The sequence below is a fragment of the Rana temporaria genome, chromosome 1 (genome assembly GCF_905171775.1).
Source record: "Rana temporaria chromosome 1, aRanTem1.1, whole genome shotgun sequence".
Lineage (NCBI taxonomy): Eukaryota > Metazoa > Chordata > Amphibia > Anura > Ranidae > Rana > Rana temporaria.
In genome coordinates, this window is record NC_053489.1 from 569,833,324 (window position 1) to 569,850,982 (window position 17,659).

General features: G+C 51.1%; 2 protein-coding genes across 3 annotated transcripts in view; one reads left to right on the plus strand and one right to left on the minus strand.

Moving 5' to 3' along the window:
• Positions 1-16,406, minus strand: part of VPS37A (VPS37A subunit of ESCRT-I) — a 58,934-nt gene extending 42,528 nt beyond the window's left edge. Inside the window, exon 1 of the mRNA XM_040334657.1 lies at positions 16,098-16,406. Coding sequence (XP_040190591.1) covers positions 16,098-16,204 — 107 coding nt within the window. The 5' untranslated portion in view covers positions 16,205-16,406. The remainder of the gene's footprint in view (positions 1-16,097) is intronic.
• A 9-nt stretch (positions 16,407-16,415) lies between these two features.
• Positions 16,416-17,659, plus strand: part of CNOT7 (CCR4-NOT transcription complex subunit 7) — a 60,203-nt gene continuing 58,959 nt past the window's right edge. For both annotated transcript variants that reach the window (XM_040334658.1, XM_040334660.1), the window contains exon 1: positions 16,416-16,584. The gene's annotated coding sequence lies outside the window, so the exon portion shown is untranslated. The remainder of the gene's footprint in view (positions 16,585-17,659) is intronic.

Genomic DNA, 17,659 nt, shown 5'->3' on the forward strand with positions numbered 1-17,659 from the left:
GTGGATGGGGGATCAGGCCGGCTCCAGGCCTGATGGCGGCCAGGCCGATGCACCACAGGCCGCGACTGCAGTGCAGCCCACGCTGGCGGACATATTACAAGCTGTGAACAAATGCACGGCCTCTGTTGACACCATTAAGGAACAGTTTGGCCTGCTGCGGCAGGATATGCAAAAAATTTGTGAACGCACCACTGCGGTGGAAAGCAGGGTCAGTGAGGTGGAGGACCAGATGCACCCCATGGCCCAGGATACCAGGGCTGCTTTGCAGATGGCAAGGGAGGCTTATGACCGTGTAGAAGATATGGAGAACCGTCTCAGACGAAATAACGTCCGCATAGTGGGCCTACCGGAGAGGGTGGAGGGCAAGGACCCCACCACGTTTGTAGAGAACTGGCTATTAGAACTTTTTGGCAAAAAAACACTGTCACCGTTCTTTGCGGTGGAGCGGGCCCACCGCAACAGGGGGGCCCCCCCAGATCTATCCTGGCTAAACTACTTCACTACCGTGACAGGGAGGCAGTGCTCCGCCAGGCCCGGGAACGAGCCAATATTCAATATAATGGAGTGCGGGTGTCCTTCTATCCGGATTTCTCACAAGAGGTGCAGAGGCGCAGGGCGAAATTCCTTGATGTGAAGCGACGGCTGCGAAACCTGCAACTTCCCTACGCCATGTTATACCCTGCGAAGCTCAGAGTAGTGGTTAGGGGCCAAGCCCAATTTTTTGAATCCGCTAAGGAGGCCATGTCATGGCTGGATCGCAATGAACAATCCTTACAAAGGCGAGCGCAGGAGGAAGGAGAGTGAGCCCTGAGACTGGGGTGGGAGGTTTGTTGTTTGCCTTTGGGCACCTATCCTGCACAAATGAGAGAATGTCTGAGTTGATCCTGTTTAGGGGGGAGCCCCTACTTTTTACCTATTGATCTCCCTTTTCAGACTTTTGTGCTCCATATAGGAAGATTCATTTCCTCTTTTTTTGGTTCTTTCTTTTCCCTCTTGGCCGGGGGACATAAGTGGCAGCAAGATGTGAGGAGAGATGCTCTCAACAAAAAGTGTGCTATGCTGATGGTTAATGCGAACAGTGTCAGTCGACAGGTAATCGCAAAAAGAGTTGTATCCGCCCTGTTGGTGGTACGTGGATATTTGGGGCCCGTTTGGTCCAAAGGTTACATTAATCTCCATCACTTTTTCAGTTACCATTCGTGGAAAGAGGTACATCGCACGAGACTTAGGCCTTTGGCCCTTTTGCAAGGTAGTATGCAGATGTGGACAGTCCTGGGGGTGGGTCTGCCTTCCCAGTCATGGGACCAGAATGTGTATTTATGCTCACCAGTGTATAGCTATATGATTTTAGTGGAGGACTCTCATGGCTAAAGTGCCTATTGTTTCATGGAACGTGAGGGGTATGCATTCACCACTAAAACGTACAATGTTGTTTATGTGCTTAAAGAAGTATTTGCCAGGGGTGATTTGCTTTCAGGAGACTCACTTAACGGCGGAGACCGTGTGCTTCCTGAAATACAAATGGGTGGGTAAGGCGTATCACTCTACACACACCTCCTTTTCGAGGGGGGTGAGTGTACTGGTGCATAATGCAGTGGATTTTCAGGAGATTGCAAGTGTCATAGATCCAGAGAGCCGCTATGTATTTGTTCACTGTAAAATCGGTACCTTAATCTGTGTCATAGCATGCGTTTACATTCCCCCACCCTTCACGGCAGTGGTGCTCCGGCTCCTCCTCTCTTTTTTGGACGGTAGGCCGGAGGCTCCGCTGCTCGTGTTGGGAGATTTCAATTGTTGTTTGGATCAGGTGGCGGATAGACATCCGGCCCCTAGACCCTCTGCCCTCGCTAGGAGTACTCCCCTGGCGCGGTTGTTGCAAGAGGTGGGCTGGGTGGACGTCTGGCGACACCGTAACCCGGGAGGCAGACAGTTTACGTGTTTCTCAAAAACTCACGGCTGTCTGTCCAGGATTGATTTGGGGGTGGGAAATCTGAGCATGCTTCCGCTGATAGCGGACCTGTCACACAGGCCCCGCAGCGTGTCGGATCACTCAGCTCTAGTGGTACAGCTCTTAGTGGCTCCGCAGGGGAACTTAGTTAAGGCACCATGGAAATTGAATGCATTCTGGTTACAGCTCATACGTTCACATGGGGAGATATTGGAGGAGGTACGGGGGTACTTTGCAGCGGGTGCAGGGATGGACATGGAGGTGGAACATTGGGACGCCTTCAAGGCGCATTTTCGATGCATACTTAGCAGGGAAGTGAATGGGGTTAAAAAAGCCTCAGAAGCTTTATTGATTGAAGTAGAGAACAGGGTTCAGGACATGGAGAGGGCTTATGTAGCGGATCCTTCTGATTCGACCAGGGAAACCTGGCAGGCCGCTCAGTCGGCCTACCAGCAACTTCTCTCCTCGTCTGCTGAGAAGAAACGCTTTTTTGCAAAGCAGGCGTTCTTTGAGGAGGGTGAGAAAACCGGCCGTATATTGGCCCGGATTGCGAACTCCCACCAACGATCGCCGGCTATAGGGGCCATAAGATCTAGTTCTGGAGGATTAGTTTCACAACCAGAACAAATTATGCAGGAACTGGCGGGTTTCTATGAGACCCTGTACAGCTCAGGCACGGCATACACTCAGGGAGATCTAGAGCTATACCTAGCCCAACTGGCCTTCCCAGAACTGACTGCTGACCAGCGTATTCTGCTGGATAAGCCAATCACAGTGGAGGAACTGGTGGGGGCGGTCGGTGCTTTCCCTAACTGCAAGGCCCCGGGGGAAGACGGGCTGCCCATGGAGGTGTATAAACAGTACTCTGAAACATTACTCCCCCAATTACTGAAGGTCTTTAACAAGGCCAGGGAAACGGGGAATCTACCCCCGTCTATGACTAAGGCTAACATAGTCCTGCTACTTAGGCCAGGCAAAGATCCTGTAGACCCAGGTGCGTACCGCCCCATTTCCTTACTGCAGAGTGACATTAAGATACTAGATAAGGTGCTGGCCATGCGGCTGAATGGGGTGATAACTTCAATTGTGCATGGAGACCAGGCTGGTTTCATGCCCAATAAATCCACGGCGGTCAATCTTAGGAGGCTGTTCCTTAATATACAGGCACGGGCAGACAACATGGGCAGTAGGGCGCTACTGTCCTTAGACGCCACAAAGGCGTTTGATAGTATAGATTGGAACTACCTTTGGACGGTGTTGCAGAAATTCGGGTTTGGCCCGGTTTACATTTCCTGGGTGCGCTTGCTATACTGTCAGCCAAAGGCGGCAATAAGGACGTTTGGCTCCCTGTCAGGGAGTTTCGCACTGAGGAGGGGTACTCGGCAGGGGTGCCCTCTGTCCCCCCTCCTCTTTGCTTTGGCTATTGAACCGCTGGCCATTAGTATCAGAGCCAACCCTCGCATCACCGGTTTCTGCTATGGAGATGAGCAGGAAAAGGTGATGTTATATGCGGACGATACCCTCCTTTTGTTGGGGGATACGGACACTTCCCTTAGAGAGGCTATGGTAGCGATCACGGAGTTTGGCCGATTTTCTGGTTTACTTATTAACTGGTCAAAGTCGGCCTTGCTTTTGTTGGACGGTGACAACACGCAGGTAATTAATCCCTCGTGCCCTATTCCCATTACTCCCTCCTTTAAGTACCTAGGGGTGCAGATCACGGCTCAGCCACGGGACTTCATCCGACTCAATATATCCCCCTTGTTATTACGATTTAGGGACAAAGTTAAAACTTGGAAGGCCCTGTTGTTATCGGTGGCAGGCCGGGTGAATTTAATCAAGATGATACTTATGCCACAGTTATTATACTTCCTCCATAACACCCCCATGGTCATCCCCTTGAAAGTTTTCCACACGGTTAATAGCATCTTTCAAGGCCTCATCTGGAGAGACGGGGCTCCTAGGATTAAATTAGAGCACTTACAGAGACCTAAGGATAGTGGGGGATTGGCATTGCCAAACCCCTGGCTGTACTATTTGGCGGCCCAGATGCAGCAGCTGGTCGGTATGTTTCGGCCGGCGGTGCGGTCCTCTGCTCAGAAACTCCTGGAGCACACCGTGGGCAGAAGTCCGATTCCTGATGCGTTGGAGGCACAGGCCTTTGCTAAACCACATAGGAAATACCCCACTTTTAGCCTAACCCAGAAGGTATGGAATAAGGTCAAATATGTTCAGAATGCGGAAGGATACACAAAATACAGTCCAATATGGCAAAATGACACCTACACTGAACTGGCCAAGTTGCAATCGGGGACCAGATGGAAAAGATATGGGGTCACACACCTCACACACATTTTGTAATGGAGTGCTACGTACGTTCCCTGCGTTGCGAGAGGAGTTTGGCTTGCCGCAGTCAATGTCCTTCTCCTACCTACAGTTGAGGCATGCAGTGGTGGCGCAGGGTCGCTCTTCTGAGTGGTGCCTGTCGCCTACTCCTGCTTTTGATCTTTTGGGGGATACTGAGACGTCGAAAGGCTTTATCTCCCAGTGCTATACCATTTTGTTGCAATATGTGATGAAGCAGCATCCCCTGAGGATAAGAGAGAGGTGGGAAGCGGATGCGGGAGAGTTGGATGGGGAACAGTGGGAGGAGATTTTTCAGGCGGTGGGCAAGTGCTCCTTGAATGTATCACAAAAGCTTACCCAGTTGTATATCCTGTTACGTACCTATTACACCCCACACAGACTTAGTAAGATGAACCCGCAACTTGACCCTACTTGTACACGTTGTAAGAGAGACCATGGAGATTCGATTCATATGTTATGGAGATGTCCCAAACTCCACACTTATTGGGCAGGAGTAGTGAGTACTATTAACTCAACATTTGGCGTGACTCCGCAGGACCCGAGGGCATGTCTCTTGGGGGCTCTGGAGGAGTACGAATGGGAGGAGGCGGACAGGGAAGTGATTCACAGGGTGTTCCAGGCGAGGAAACTCATCATGGTTCATTGGAGAGCTGAGGCTCCCCCGACCCGTGCTGAGTGGATCACCAACATTGGGACAACGATGAGGATGGAGAAACTGGTATACCAACACAGGGGTAATGCCCACAAGTTTGAGAAGCTATGGGCAAAGTGGTTGGATGTACCGGGCCTAGCCCCGGTGGACTTGGTGATGGATAGGTTGCTGGGTATTAATGTTGGGTGAGATCTGGATGGGAGCGGATGCCACGAGAGCAATGTCCGGAGTGGTGGCGGGGGGGGGGATTTACCTCCAGAATGGGATTGCTATATCTGTACATGTTTGTATGGCCTTGATCTTTATCTCTATTTTTTGTTTATGTCCCCGACGTGTTGAGGGGATTCTGTATGCCTTGTACCTCTGCAAACTAAATAAAACTTTTGTTGGATTAAAAAAAAAAAAAAAAAAAAAAAAAAGAATAGCACGGTTTAAAAAGCAATATGAACTTGTGCACTTAATTCTCCCGGTTGTGAAAATGTGTTGAGTCCTGAGTTACACAACTTACCAAAAATGAAACCGATTCATACATTGTTCTAGGAAAGCTGGCTCCGAGATCACATGGACCAGTTTCTAGGTTTCAAAATCACCCCCTACTTCTTCTTTACTTTAACCCCTATTCATTTGTATGCTTGTTTTCCTAGGCACAGAATCCCATGCCTTCTTGTTGTTCCTGTTCATGAGCTTTTAATGAGTATATTCGAGTGTTCTTGATCCTTTATGCCGCATACACGCGATCGGAATTTCCGACAACAAAACTGTGGACTTTTTTCTGATGGAATTTTGGCTCAAACTTGTGTTGCATACACACGGTCACACAAATGTTGCCGGAAATTCCAAACGTCAAGAACACGGTGATGTACAACACTACGACGAGCCGAGAAAAATTAAGTTCAATGATTCCAAGCATGCCTAGGATTTTTGTGCTTCGGAATTGCATACAGATGGTCGGAATTTCCGACAAGAACTTTTCCCGTCGGAAATTCCAACAGAAAATGTCCGATGGGGCCTACACACGCTAGAGCTGGGCGATTTTCTCCCCCAAAAAAATCTGCGATAAAAAAAAAAAAAAAAAAAAACAACTCGATTCACGATTCGAATTGAGTTTTTTTTTTTTATGGACACCGCGCCGGTCCTGAGGAGCTGCGGGCAGGAGTTTTTAGGCAAGGCCGTGGCTTCAGCCTAGTCCGCGACGTCCGGCCCCGCGGACTAGGCCGAAGCCACGGCCTCACCTAAAAACTCCTGCCCGAAGCTCCTCAGGGCCGGTCCTGGTGAAAAAAAAAAAATTAATAAAATAAAAAAAAAAATCGATTTGATTTGATCTCTCAACTCGATTCTAGATTCAATTTTTTTCCCCAGCCCTAACACACGGTAAGAATTTCCGACCAAAAGCTCACATCGAACATTTCTTGTTGGAAATGCTGATCGTGTGTACGCGGCATCAGACTTCAATGCTTGATGTATGCTTTTATCGTGAACACCTAAATAATTCCTTTCCAATAGAACTGCCCCCCCCTCCCCCGCTTTTCCCAGGAAACAAGTGTCCCCATGGAATGCAGATCTCTGTGGGGGCACTCGATGAGGAAAAGGAGCCATGAGTGCCACCGGGGGACCCAAGAAAAGGAGGATCGGGGCTGCTCTGTGCAAAACCCTTGCACAGAGGAGGCAAGTATTAAAAAAAAAAAAAAAAAAAAAAAAAAAAGGGGAAACATTAACAATCACTTTAAATAATAAATAAGACAAAAACAAAGAAAATAGTGGTCCATAGCCTGAACAGGAGTGAAGAACCCTTGCACCATAGAACAATCATTCCACAAGTGTTAAAGCTCTGATTTACACAAACAAGGGGGTATTCAAAGCCCTTTTTCCCCTTCTTAGTTATACATTCCTGGTGGGCCATGTGCAGCAAGCCCTGTACTGAGAATGCAGACCCTCCGGTACATGAGCACTGTGTACAATTCTCCGAAAAGGTTGGGACTTTAGTCTGTCGGTATAACCATGTTGCGACACGATGAAACAAATTTTCTCAATAAAATTACCATACCAAAAATACAACAATGATTCACAATAAAATCAAGATATAAGTTGGGTACATGATAAAACACTAGAGGGATTGCTGCACAATTTCTCAACGCGTTTCTATAAAAACATCACTTCCTCAGGAGCAGGCTAGCTTCTGCGGCTTGCTCAGACTCTCCCATACCACCGGGAGACCCGAGCGACCAGCTGGTACGTGCGCTGGCTGCTCAGACAGCTAAACAAAGCCAGGATCGTGTCTCAGCTGTGGTAACCCTGATGACCTCACATCACTTCCAATTGACACACACAAACCATAATTGTCCACAGTGACACCTCACTTATGGAACATTAGATCATGTGCCGTAATTCTAGCACCAGACCTCCTGTGTAAATATAAACTGGTAACCTGTAAAGCGTTGCCTATGTATAGTACATTTTTTGTTGTTTGTCGCCGTTGCACGGGTGTGCGCAATTCCAAAGAATAACATGCTTCGTATCTTTACATATCTTTTATATTTCACAAAAAAAGAGTTATGTATTGTGTTTATTTTTTTAATTGGGTTTGAAAAAACGCTGCATAAATACCATGTGATATAAGAAAATAGCAAAACCCACCATTTAATTCTTTGGGGCCTCTGCTTTAAAACGATATTGTGTTTGAGGATCTATAATTTTCTAGCAAAAATAACGATTTTTTCCATGAAGTTCCAGAAAAGGCCCGGTCTGGAAGTGGTTATACAGCCATTTCTACCATGTTAGACCATAGAGCAATGATGAATACCAATATAAGAAACACAACAATGATAACAGACCACAACAAGCTGCACTTATGAAAACCCACTGGAGTATTATTATTATCATGATGCTCTGGTAGGAAGACAGAAGGGGACACGTTTGCTTGCTAAGGCAGAAAGTCATTTTTTGCAGCAGCTTATTCTTTCTAATCAGGAAACAAAAGTTCCACCACATTCACACGGCTGGGAGGGCTGAGCAGAAAGTGACATAGAAGGAATGTTGTGGAGTCAGTGTGCAGTCAGCTGACAGTGAAGTAACAAGTAGAGCCATGCCGGGCTCATGTAACAATGACTGATGTGTCACATGGAGGAGTCAGTCTGCTGAAGCAATGACTGCAATCAGGGGAAAAATAAAAAAATCGCCACCTTTGATCCCGGAATGTCCCTCAGGCTGTTAAGAAACTTAAAGTGACAGTAAACTAGTTCAATACATTACAGCTTTTGAGCTCCGAGATGTGGTGGTGGCTGCATTAGTTCTCTTTTTTTTTTACCTGGTGATTCGGCCAGTAAATCGGTTATTCTCCACCTTCCTTACAGACCGAGCTGTCCAGCAAAAGTTCAAGTTACAGGGCTGGGACAAACCAAACGCAAAATATATATAGACTGACAAGCCTAGAACGGTCAGTACAAATGCTTCTCGTTATGGTAAATTGTTTGTTTGTTTGACAAGAAAAAATAAAAGAATGAAAATCACAAAATGATGACAAATTCCAGACAATGAATATTCAAAAAAGTTACACGTGACATCAGACAAGAGGGAGGACAGGAAAGATGCACAATCACAGTGTGCAGACCCTCATGGTGACAGTTTAGACCACCCCCAGAAAAGGAATAAGTGGCACAGCCCATTACCCATCCTGGTACAGGGCCCTACAGCTTTTTATGTTTTTTTTTTTTTTAACCACTTAAAGTGGAGGTTCACCCAAAAAGTTCATTTTTAACATTAGATTGATGCTCGTTTTGTCAAGGGGAATCGGGTGTTTTTTTTTAAATCAAAGCAGTACTTGCCGTTTTAGAGAGCGATCTTCTCTGCCGCTTCCGTGTATGGGCTGCAGGACTGGGCGTTCCTATTTGATTGACAGTCTTCCGACGGTCGCATACATCGCGTCCCGATTTTCCGAAAGTAGCCGAACATCGGTGCGCAGGCGCCGTATAGAGCCGCACCGACGTTCGGCTTCTTTCGGCTACTTGTGAGGCGATCGTCGGAAGCCTGTCAATCAAATAGGAACGCCCAGTCCCGAAGACCATACCCGGAAGCGGCGGAGAAGATCTATCTCTAAAACGGTAAGTACTGCTTCGATTTAAAAAAAAAAAAAACACCCGATTCCCCTTGACAAAATGAGCCTCAATCGAAGGTTAAAAAAAAAAAAAATTTCGGGTGAACTCCCGCTTTAATGGTATATATACGTTGTGGCTATAAAGGGGTTTACTGGGATTATGGCTGAAGATATTAGCCATATCCCCGGTATATTTTTCTTCAGCCGCCGGCTGTCTGTCTCATGAAAGTGTTCCCGAGTAGCTCACAAGCCACTGGAACGTTTTTAGAAGCGGCGCGATGGGACACCTCCCCCCCCCCCCCCCCCCATGTGTCTCTTACCATTTCCAATGGCTCGCCCGAGAAACGATCCAGCGGTGTGGCCGGCTGGTCCCAAAGACGATCACAGAGTCAATTGTCTTTGCTCACCTCTATGGCCTTTAAGGATTGGAGAGACGACTGCATAATGTAAAAAATTTTATTTTTTTTTCCTTTAACCACTTGAGCCCCAGACCATTATGCAGGCTAAAGACCTGGCCAGTTTTTGCGATTCGGCACTGCGTCGCTTTAACTGACAATTGCGCAGTCGTGCGATGTGGCTCCCAAACAAAGCAAGCGTTCTTTTTTTCCCCCACAAATAGAGCTTTCTTTTGGTGGTATTTTATCACCTCTGCGGTTTTTATTTTTTGCGCGATAAACAAAAGAAGAGCGACAATTTTGAAAAAAATCCAATATTTTTTACTTTTTGCTATAATAAATATCTCCAAAAATATATAAAAAAAAACAGTTGTTTCCTCAGTGTAGGCCAATACGTATTCTTCTACATATTTTTGGAAAAAGAAAGCGCAATAAGCGTTTATGGATTGTTTTTTGCGCAAAAGTTATAGCGTTTACAAAATAAGGGATACATTTATGGCATTTTTATTAATAATTTTTTTTACTAGTAATGGCGGCGATCAGTGTTTTTTTTCGTGACTGCGACATTATGGCGAACACTTTTGACAAATTTTTGGGACCATTGTCATTTATACAGCGAAAATGCACCGATTACTGTGAAAATGACACTGGCAGTGAAGGGGTTGCTGTAGGGGTTAAGTGTGCCCTAAGGGAGTGTTCTTACTGTGGGGGGGTTTGGCTGTGCTTGTGACGTCACTGATCGGCGTTCCCTAACACAGGGTACAAACGATCAGTGACGGGCTCACTAGGAAGAACGAGGAAAGGTTTGCCTACACTTACCTCTCCCCGTTCTTCCTCTCTGTGACTCGATCGGGGGTCACGGAGAAGAGGACCGAGTCGCGAGCGCGGCACGACCCACGGCTGGGCTCTTAAAAGGGATGTACAAGTACGTCCTTGTGCCCAGCCGTGCCATTTTGTCAACGTATATAGTTGTGCGGCGGTCCTCAAGTGGTTAAAGGTAAAGGAGAGATGTGGGGTCTTCTCCATAAAGAGGACCTGTCATCCTTATTTATGGTACAAGGGATGTTTACATTCCTTGTAAAAGGGATTTTTTATTTACACAGGGACAGTGTAAAAATAAAAAGTAAAATTTGATTTTTATTTTTTTTTTAAAAGAGTCCCCATGCCTCCGTGCTTGTACACAGAAGTGAACGTTTACATAAGACGCGCACGCATACGTAAATAGTAGTCACACCACACATGTGGTGTATCGCCGTGAACTTTAGAATGAGAACAATAATTCCAGCGCTAGATCTCCTCAGTAACTCTAAACTGCTAATCTGTAAAAAATGCCTAAAGCGTTGCCAATGAAGATTTTTAAAGTAGCGTAGTTTGTTGCCATTCCGTGAGAAATTTTAAACGTGATATGTTAGGCATCAATTTACTCATCGTAACCTCGTCTTTCACATTATACAAAAATAATGGGAGTATATATTGTGTTTTGTTTTGATTAAAGAAAAAAGATCCCCAAAAAATTGCGCTTGCAAAACCGCCACGCAAATATCGTGCGACATAAAAATTGCAACAATCGCCATTTTATTTCCTAGGGTCTCTGCTAAAAAAATAAATGTATAATGTTTGGGGGTTCCAAGTAATTTTCTAGCAACAAAAAATACTGATTTAACCTTGTTAACAATAAGTGCCAGAAAAAGCCTCGCCTTAAAGTGAAATACTTTTTATTCCGTTTACGTTTTTCATACGCAATCAAAGCAGAACACAAATACCTATACAGAACAAAACAAATAGCCCCACTTCTTTTCTTCTCCATCAGTCTAGAGCGGCCTCCCTCATCCCCATAACCCCACTACCCCCCCTTCTCCTTTATCCTTACTTCTCTCCCATTGGCTGTCCTCTATATACAGAGACGGTTCACCATACTATAGATACGCCAAATATTCTGCTATTCCAGTGCCCAGCATTTGGGGGAGGGGGTTTACAGTGTGGGGTCCCATTCAAGTCTATGTGCTGCACAGACAAGATCCAGGATGGAAACTGCACATGTTATAATACCGCACCACAGCTGGAGAAGGCAACAAAAGGGAGCGAGGCTCCTAGGGGGACAAGGCGACAAAGGGAGCGAGGCTCCTAGGGGGACAAGGCGACAAAAGGGAGCGAGGCTCCTATGTGGACAAGGCGACAAAAGGGAGCGAGGCTCCTAGGGGGACAAGGCGACAAAAGGGAGCGAGGCTCCTAGGGGGACAAGGCGACAAAAGGGAGCGACGCTCCTAGGGGGAGAAGGCGACAAAGGGAGCGAGGCACCTAGGGGGACAAGGCGACAAAAGGGAGCGAGGCTCCTAGGGGGACAAGGCGACAAAAGGGAGCGAGGCTCCTAGGGGGACAAGGCGACAAAAGGGAGCGACGCTCCTAGGGGGAGAAGGCGACAAAGGGAGCGAGGCACCTAGGGGGAGAAGGCGACAAAGGGAGCGAGGCTCCTAGGGGGACAAGGCGACAAAGGGAGCGAGGCTCCTAGGCGGACAAGGCGACAAAAGGGAGCGAGGCTCCTATGTGGACAAGGCGACAAAAGGGAGCGAGGCTCCTATGTGGACAAGGCGACAAAAGGGAGCGAGGCTCCTAGGGGGACAAGGCGACAAAGGGAGCGAGGCTCCTAGGGGGACAAGGCGACAAAAGGGAGCGAGGCTCCTATGTGGACAAGGCGACAAAAGGGAGCGAGGCTCCTAGGTGGACAAGGCGACAAAAGGGAGCGAGGCTCCTAGGCGGACAAGGCGACAAAAGGGAGCGAGGCTCCTAGGGGGACAAGGCGACAAAGGGAGCGAGGCTCCTAGGGGGACAAGGCGACAAAAGGGAGCGAGGCTCCTAGGGGGACAAGGCGACAAAAGGGAGCGAGGCTCCTAGGGGGACAAGGCGACAAAAGGGAGCGACGCTCCTAGGGGGAGAAGGCGACAAAGGGAGCGAGGCACCTAGGGGGAGAAGGCGACAAAGGGAGCGAGGCTCCTAGGGGGGGAAGGCGACAAAGGGAGCGAGGCTCCTAGGGGGGGAAGGCGACAAAGGGAGCGAGGCTCCTAGGGGGACAAGGCGACAAAGGGAGCGAGGCTCCTAGGGGGACAAGGCGACAAAAGGGAGCGAGGCTCCTAGGGGGACAAGGCGACAAAAGGGAGCGAGGCTCCTAGGGGGACAAGGCGACAAAAGGGAGCGAGGCTCCTAGGGGGACAAGGCGACAAAAGGGAGCGAGGCTCCTAGGTGGACAAGGCGACAAAAGGGAGCGAGGCTCCTAGGTGGACAAGGCGACAAAAGGGAGCGAGGCTCCTAGGGGGACAAGGCGACAAAAGGGAGCGAGGCTCCTAGGGGGAGAAGGCGACAAAAGGGAGCGAGGCTCCTAGGGGGACAAGGCGACAAAAGGGAGCGAGGCTCCTAGGGGGACAAAAGGGAGCGAGGCTCCTAGGGGGACAAAAGGCGACAAAAGGGAGCGAGGCTCCTAGGGGGACAAGGCGACAAAAGGGAGCGAGGCTCCTAGGGGGACAAGGCGACAAAGGGAGCGAGGCTCCTAGGGGGACAAGGCGACAAAAGGGAGCGAGGCTCCTAGGGGGACAAGGCGACAAAAGGGAGCGAGGCTCCTAGGGGGACAAGGCGACAAAAGGGAGCGACGCTCCTAGGGGGACAAGGCGACAAAAGGGAGCGACGCTCCTAGGGGGACAAGGCGACAAAGGGAGCGAGGCTCCTAGGGGGAGAAGGCGACAAAGGGAGCGAGGCACCTAGGGGGACAAGGCGACAAAAGGGAGCGACGCTCCTAGGGGGAGAAGGCGACAAAGGGAGCGAGGCACCTAGGGGGAGAAGGCGACAAAGGGAGCGAGGCACCTAGGGGGGGAAGGCGACAAAGGGAGCGAGGCTCCTAGGGGGGGAAGGCGACAAAGGGAGCGAGGCACCTAGGGGGAGAAGGCGACAAAGGGAGCGAGGCTCCTAGGGGGACAAGGCGACAAAAGGGAGCGAGGCTCCTAGGGGGACAAGGCGACAAAAGGGAGCGAGGCTCCTAGGGGGACAAGGCGACAAAAGGGAGCGAGGCTCCTAGGGGGACAAGGCGACAAAAGGGAGCGAGGCTCCTAGGTGGACAAGGCGACAAAAGGGAGCGAGGCTCCTAGGTGGACAAGGCGACAAAAGGGAGCGAGGCTCCTAGGGGGACAAGGCGACAAAAGGGAGCGAGGCTCCTAGGTGGACAAGGCGACAAAAGGGAGCGAGGCTCCTAGGTGGACAAGGCGACAAAAGGGAGCGAGGCTCCTAGGGGGACAAGGCGACAAAAGGGAGCGAGGCTCCTAGGGGGGACAAGGCGACAAAAGGGAGCGAGGCTCCTAGGGGGGACAAGGCGACAAAAGGGAGCGAGGCTCCTAGGGGGAGAAGGCGACAAAAGGGAGCGAGGCTCCTAGGGGGAGAAGGCGACAAAAGGGAGCGAGGCTCCTAGGGGGGAGATGGCGACAAAAGGGAGCGAGGCTCCTAGGGGGACAAGGCGACAAAGGGAGCGAGGCTCCTAGGGGGAGAAGGAGACAAAGGGAGCGAGGCTCCTAGGGGGAGAAGGAGACAAAGGGAGCGAGGCTCCTAGGGGGACAAGGCGACAAAGGGAGCGAGGCTCCTAGGGGGACAAGGCGACAAAGGGAGCGAGGCTCCTAGGGGGACAAGGCGACAAAGGGAGCGAGGCTCCTAGGGGGACAAGGCGACAAAAGGGAGCGAGGCTCCTAGGGGGACAAGGCGACAAAAGGGAGCGAGGCTCCTAGGGGGACAAGGCGACAAAAGGGAGCGACGCTCCTAGGGGGACAAGGCGACAAAGGGAGCGAGGCTCCTAGGGGGAGAAGGCGACAAAGGGAGCGAGGCACCTAGGGGGACAAGGCGACAAAAGGGAGCGACGCTCCTAGGGGGAGAAGGCGACAAAGGGAGCGAGGCACCTAGGGGGAGAAGGCGACAAAGGGAGCGAGGCTCCTAGGGGGGGAAGGCGACAAAGGGAGCGAGGCTCCTAGGGGGGAAGGCGACAAAGGGAGCGAGGCACCTAGGGGGACAAGGCGACAAAAGGGAGCGAGGCTCCTAGGTGGACAAGGCGACAAAAGGGAGCGAGGCTCCTAGGTGGACAAGGCGACAAAAGGGAGCGAGGCTCCTAGGGGGACAAGGCGACAAAAGGGAGCGAGGCTCCTAGGGGGGACAAGGCGACAAAAGGGAGCGAGGCTCCTAGGGGGGACAAGGCGACAAAAGGGAGCGAGGCTCCTAGGGGGAGAAGGCGACAAAAGGGAGCGAGGCTCCTAGGGGGAGAAGGCGACAAAAGGGAGCGAGGCTCCTAGGGGGGAGATGGCGACAAAAGGGAGCGAGGCTCCTAGGGGGACAAGGCGACAAAAGGGAGCGAGGCTCCTAGGGGGACAAGGCGACAAAGGGAGCGAGGCTCCTAGGGGGACAAGGCGACAAAGGGAGCGACGCTCCTAGGGGGACAAGGCGACAAAGGGAGCGAGGCTCCTAGGGGGACAAGGCGACAAAGGGAGCGAGGCTCCTAGGGGGAGAAGGCGACAAAAGGGAGCGAGGCTCCTAGGGGGACAAAAGGGAGCGAGGCTCCTAGGGGGACAAGGCGACAAAAGGGAGCGAGGCTCCTAGGGGGACAAGGCGACAAAAGGGAGCGAGGCTCCTAGGGGGACAAGGCGACAAAGGGAGCGAGGCTCCTAGGGGGACAAGGCGACAAAAGGGAGCGAGGCTCCTAGGGGGACAAGGCGACAAAAGGGAGCGAGGCTCCTAGGGGGACAAGGCGACAAAAGGGAGCGACGCTCCTAGGGGGAGAAGGCGACAAAGGGAGCGAGGCACCTAGGGGGACAAGGCGACAAAAGGGAGCGACGCTCCTAGGGGGAGAAGGCGACAAAGGGAGCGAGGCACCTAGGGGGACAAGGCGACAAAAGGGAGCGACGCTCCTAGGGGGAGAAGGCGACAAAGGGAGCGAGGCTCCTAGGGGGAGAAGGAGACAAAGGGAGCGAGGCTCCTAGGGGGAGAAGGAGACAAAGGGAGCGAGGCTCCTAGGGGGGGAAGGCGACAAAGGGAGCGAGGCTCCTAGGGGGGGAAGGCGACAAAGGGAGCGAGGCTCCTAGGGGGGGAAGGCGACAAAGGGAGCGAGGCTCCTAGGGGGGGAAGGCGACAAAGGGAGCGAGGCTCCTAGGGGGGGAAGGCGACAAAGGGAGCGAGGCTCCTAGGGGGGGAAGGCGACAAAGGGAGCGAGGCTCCTAGGGGGGGAAGGCGACAAAGGGAGCGAGGCTCCTAGGGGGGGAAGGCGACAAAGGGAGCGAGGCTCCTAGGGGGAGAAGGAGACAAAGGGAGCGACGCTTCTAGGGGGAGAAGGCAGAATAAGTGAGACTTCTAATTGTCAACTGCAACAAAGAGAGTGAGACTCCTCGTTGACAAATGCAGAAAACGGAGTGAGACCTTAGTAGGAGAACGCAGCAAAAGAAGTGACTCAAAAGTTGGAGAAAGTAACAAAAGGAGTGAGACTCCTACTGAATTCTCCAACTGGGAGTCTCACTTCTTTCGCTGCATTCTCACTCTTTATTTTGAATCCAGAAGGAGTGAGACTCCTAGTTGGTGACTGCAGTATCCTCCAGCAAGTATTCCCTCCCCCGCAGTGCCCGGTGGTCTCACCTGCTGTGACAGGCCTTGAGGCAGTCTAGCTGGCGCTGTCTCTGCTGTTGCAGGCTGCTGAGGGCCGGCAGAGGTCTGGATCCCTTGGAGGAGAAGAACCAGCTCATGGTCGGATAATCTGTAGGGAGGGGGAGGGGTCGTGTTGTTGTTATGATGAGAGGATGATCGGAGGCTCACACTGTCCATGTGTCCGGCCCCCCCATGTTATCCTCACACTCCTGGCCCGGCCCCCCTCTGTAGCTCTTCTCAGGTCGCACTGTGTGACAATTCTCCTCTCGTCATGGTGACGTGACACAGCCACAATGCGAGGCCCCTCCCGCCGGTCTCTTGCGTCATCTCGGTGCGCCCGGGGTAGAATGCGGCGGCTGGACGTCGCGTTGGTGACGTAGTACACCTTTGCAGCGAGCTGAGTGACCTCATAGAAACGGGCTGTGACGCGGTGCTGAAGCGGGGGAGACTATTTGTGGATGAGAAGACAGAGCAGGAGGTGAGGGAGAGTGTGTATAGCCGGGAGGACATTACATACAGGACTGAGGGGGAGGGTCCTCACAGGTCCCATTGTTATACAGCTCTTTCTATGGACGGCCAGCAGGTGGATGTTCCAAGGGGGGAGGGGACCTGTATGGACAGAACACCCCGGGGGATGACACTGCTGATTTATTGCAGCACTGACAAATGGTTACCTTCATCATACTTGCTAAGGGGGCAACATTTATTTTGGTTGCTGTGCTGTAAGTTGACACTCCTTTACTGTATACATTATGCTCCTCACTATAGGCTGTCTGTAAAGTAGGTACTGCAATTGGTGCCCTTGCTGAGAGGCTGCCCTTGGCGCCCTTGCTGAGAGGCTGCCCTTGGCGCCCTTGCTGAGAGGCTGCCCTTGGCGCCCTTGCTGAGAGGCTGCCCTTGGCGCCCTTGCTGAGAGGCTGCCCTTGGCGCCCTTTCTGAATGGCTGCCCTTAGCGCCCTTTGCATTCGCTTTGCTGAAAGACTGTGCTTAGCATTCTTGCTGAAAGACTGCTGCCTGGCCTTGCGCTGTATAGAAGACAGCATCCCATTCTCATCAGAGTAAAGCATTCATCGTTCTTTCCACCAGCTTTCTCAACCACCTCAATACCGGACTCTTTCACCCCCTTCCTGCCCAGGCCATTTTTTATCGCTGTCACACTTTGACAAGTACTCAGTCATGCAACACTGTACCCAGTCACAGAGATCAACACAATAGTACAACACTGAATGGCTATGAATTAGGGTTGTCCCGATACCAATACTAGTATCGGTATCGGGACCGATACCAAGCATTTGCCCGAGTACTTGTACTCGGGCAAATGCTCCCGATACTTGTACTGTCAGCGGTGAAAAGTGCGTGGGGAAGTTGCAAGCACCGATCACCGCTGTATAGATTTAAAATTATTTTTTCCGCTTCTCTACACCCCTCCCCCCCGCACGGCTTTCAGCTGCTTTAAAATCAGCGGTGATCGGTGCTTGTAACTCCCCCACACACGATCACCGCTGACTGTCCCGTGCCCGCTGTCTTCTCTGCATTCATTTTCAGCGCAGCTG